At 37.1% G+C, this 2,196-nt stretch overlaps 1 protein-coding gene across 1 annotated transcript; it reads right to left on the reverse strand.

Moving 5' to 3' along the window:
- Positions 1-955: 955 nt before the first annotated feature.
- LOC107831484 (germin-like protein subfamily 1 member 14) lies at positions 956-1,953 on the reverse strand. Its single transcript, XM_016659253.2, has 2 exons — positions 1,774-1,953; positions 956-1,694 (listed from the first exon to the last, which is right to left on the reverse strand). The coding sequence occupies exons 1-2, from the start codon at positions 1,895-1,897 to the stop codon at positions 1,132-1,134; spliced, it is 687 nt and encodes a 228-aa protein (XP_016514739.1). The 5' UTR covers positions 1,898-1,953; the 3' UTR covers positions 956-1,131.
- Positions 1,954-2,196: the final 243 nt, after the last annotated feature.

Genomic DNA, 2,196 nt, shown 5'->3' on the forward strand with positions numbered 1-2,196 from the left:
GCCCCTCACTGCTAGGCACCATATTGTTGTTTCGCCATGATGGCCAGACTCAAAATCATCGTTCAAGTGTGCAGACTATGAGTTTGACATTTTTAAGTTGTCCTGAAATTGAAACCTTAAAGAGCAAGCATAAAATAGAGTGTGTTATCGAAATTTGTATCAAACCACCATTATTATCCTTAGCCCCACGGTGGGCGTCAAACTGTTTATCCTTAAAACGGATAAAAATTAAATTTATATGCGGTTTTAACGATATGTGGATTAATTCGACACAAGAGATCAATAACGTTAGATAAGTGACTTAAATATAAAATAAATAACCAAACCAGTTATGATGTTGAGTCCGGGCTCGGACATAAGCTTAGCAATTGTTCTACACTCGATTCGGGACCAAATATATATATGAAGAACTATGAGCAAAATAAGAATTTTTGAATAACTTAGAATGAGAGAAAACAAGTTGATATTGCTTTGATATACGTGTTACAGTGTCTATTGAATAAGAAACTTATCATTTATATAGTAGGTGAGTTTTACCCTTAGTACAATACTAAAAAGGTAAGAATCCTCTTTTTATATCAATTAATATGCCACCGACATCGGGCGAGATCCGCGTCGTGATATCCGGTGCGGATATCACGGCTCTTGGTTAATCGTGTGCAACCGTTCCGTAGTGCTTTCTGAGGCCATGAGGCTCGTACCGGATTCGGGGGGTGTTGTCTTATCGGGCCCGGTGGCGAGCATTTAGTTCGGGCCTTAGTACGAGAAGTTTCCAGCTTCAATTCCGATCCCATGTAGTCATATCCTTGCTTTATTTCACCCACCGGAAAATCAGGGTATGCATTAGCCTCGGTTTTACCCGTATACAGCCTCACTTTTTTTTAATCATAAGCATGCCAATAATAGTGTAGAGCAAAATAAATTGGTGTATGTGTTAGAGAACATAACCGCAACAAACGATAAATATAACTTTTAATAAAACAAACCGTAAAAAATTCCTCCTTTAGTACATCCACTACAAAGATCAAATGAAAACCAGTCCAAAGGACTAGATCGTGAATTTTATTTATGATTTCTTAAATTCAAAAAACAAGCAGAAACATCATAGTATTATTTGTCCTTGTACTAAATTTAGTTGTTGTCCCACCAGAATTGAGATTGGAGATAATCGATCACTTTCTTATCAACTTGGAATGCTTTGGCGAGGACATCAGCATTAATTGGTGGATCTGAGCCAAAAACTGCATTAGCAATAGTGATAACTCCTGGATTTTGGCTGCTGAGTCCAGCAAATGCAACAGCCGTAGTCTTTCCAATGTTAAACTGAAAATGAATGAGACCTATTGGAAAAACAAACACATCTCCAGGTTTTAGGATCTTTGTAAAGAGTTTGTTCTTCATATTTGGTCCGGGATTTGAAAGGACAAAACCGACATAGAGAGTACCCTCGAGTACAACAAGAACCTCAGTTGCTCTAGGGTGAGTATGAGGTGGGTTGAGACCATATGGTGCATAATCAATACGAACTAGTGAAATGCCCAGAGTATTAAGTCCAGGTAAGTTGCCGACGTTCACAGCAGTTACAGCTGATCCGACTTGATTTGAAGTATTTCCAGGTATGTTTAGGCCTGATTTGAAGAAGTCATCAGCATTGACAACCTTCGGATCCTTGCATATTTTTCCATTCACGAAAACTGCGTAAAATCATTATTAGTAAGTGAAAATAACAACAAATATAAGTGAAAAACAAACAATCAAATTCTGCAAATTTACCAGCAGCCATAGAGTCGTTAACAGCAACACAAAAATCTTGTAAAGGACTAGGATCAGATGCATGGCTTATTGAAGAGACAACAGCCAAAATGGCAATGGTTAATACCAAGGACTTGAGAGCCATTGCAAATTAGAAACAACTCCGTATTTATTGAAACAATTTGTTTATCTGTGAGAAATATGATTAGAGAGGTGTGCCTATTTATAGATGAAAAGTTGTTTGAATCAGTCTTCAAACTTCCCCTAAACAAAGTGTGAAATAGGCTTCTGCATTCCCAAGTAAACAATGTTGAATTTTTAAACATTTGTGTCGTGATGTTCCGTCAACAACTATAACGACTAAATCCTAAATTTTCTTAGAATGTACAAACAGTTAGCAACTACTATCAAAGGCTTAATCATATTTTTCGATGGCTTAATTAA

The sequence above is a fragment of the Nicotiana tabacum genome, chromosome 19 (genome assembly GCF_000715075.1).
Source record: "Nicotiana tabacum cultivar K326 chromosome 19, ASM71507v2, whole genome shotgun sequence".
Classification (NCBI taxonomy): Eukaryota; Viridiplantae; Streptophyta; class Magnoliopsida; order Solanales; family Solanaceae; genus Nicotiana; species Nicotiana tabacum.

Excerpts from the sequence above, each read along its gene's own strand:
- LOC107831484 (XM_016659253.2), bottom strand. The coding sequence starts at position 1,897 with ATGGCTCTCAAGTCCTTGGTATTAACCATTGCCATTTTGGCTGTTGTC. Across the intron at positions 1,695-1,773 it reads TAACGACTCTATGGCTGCTG|TTTTCGTGAATGGAAAAATA; the intron begins GTAAATTTGCAG and ends GATTTTACGCAG.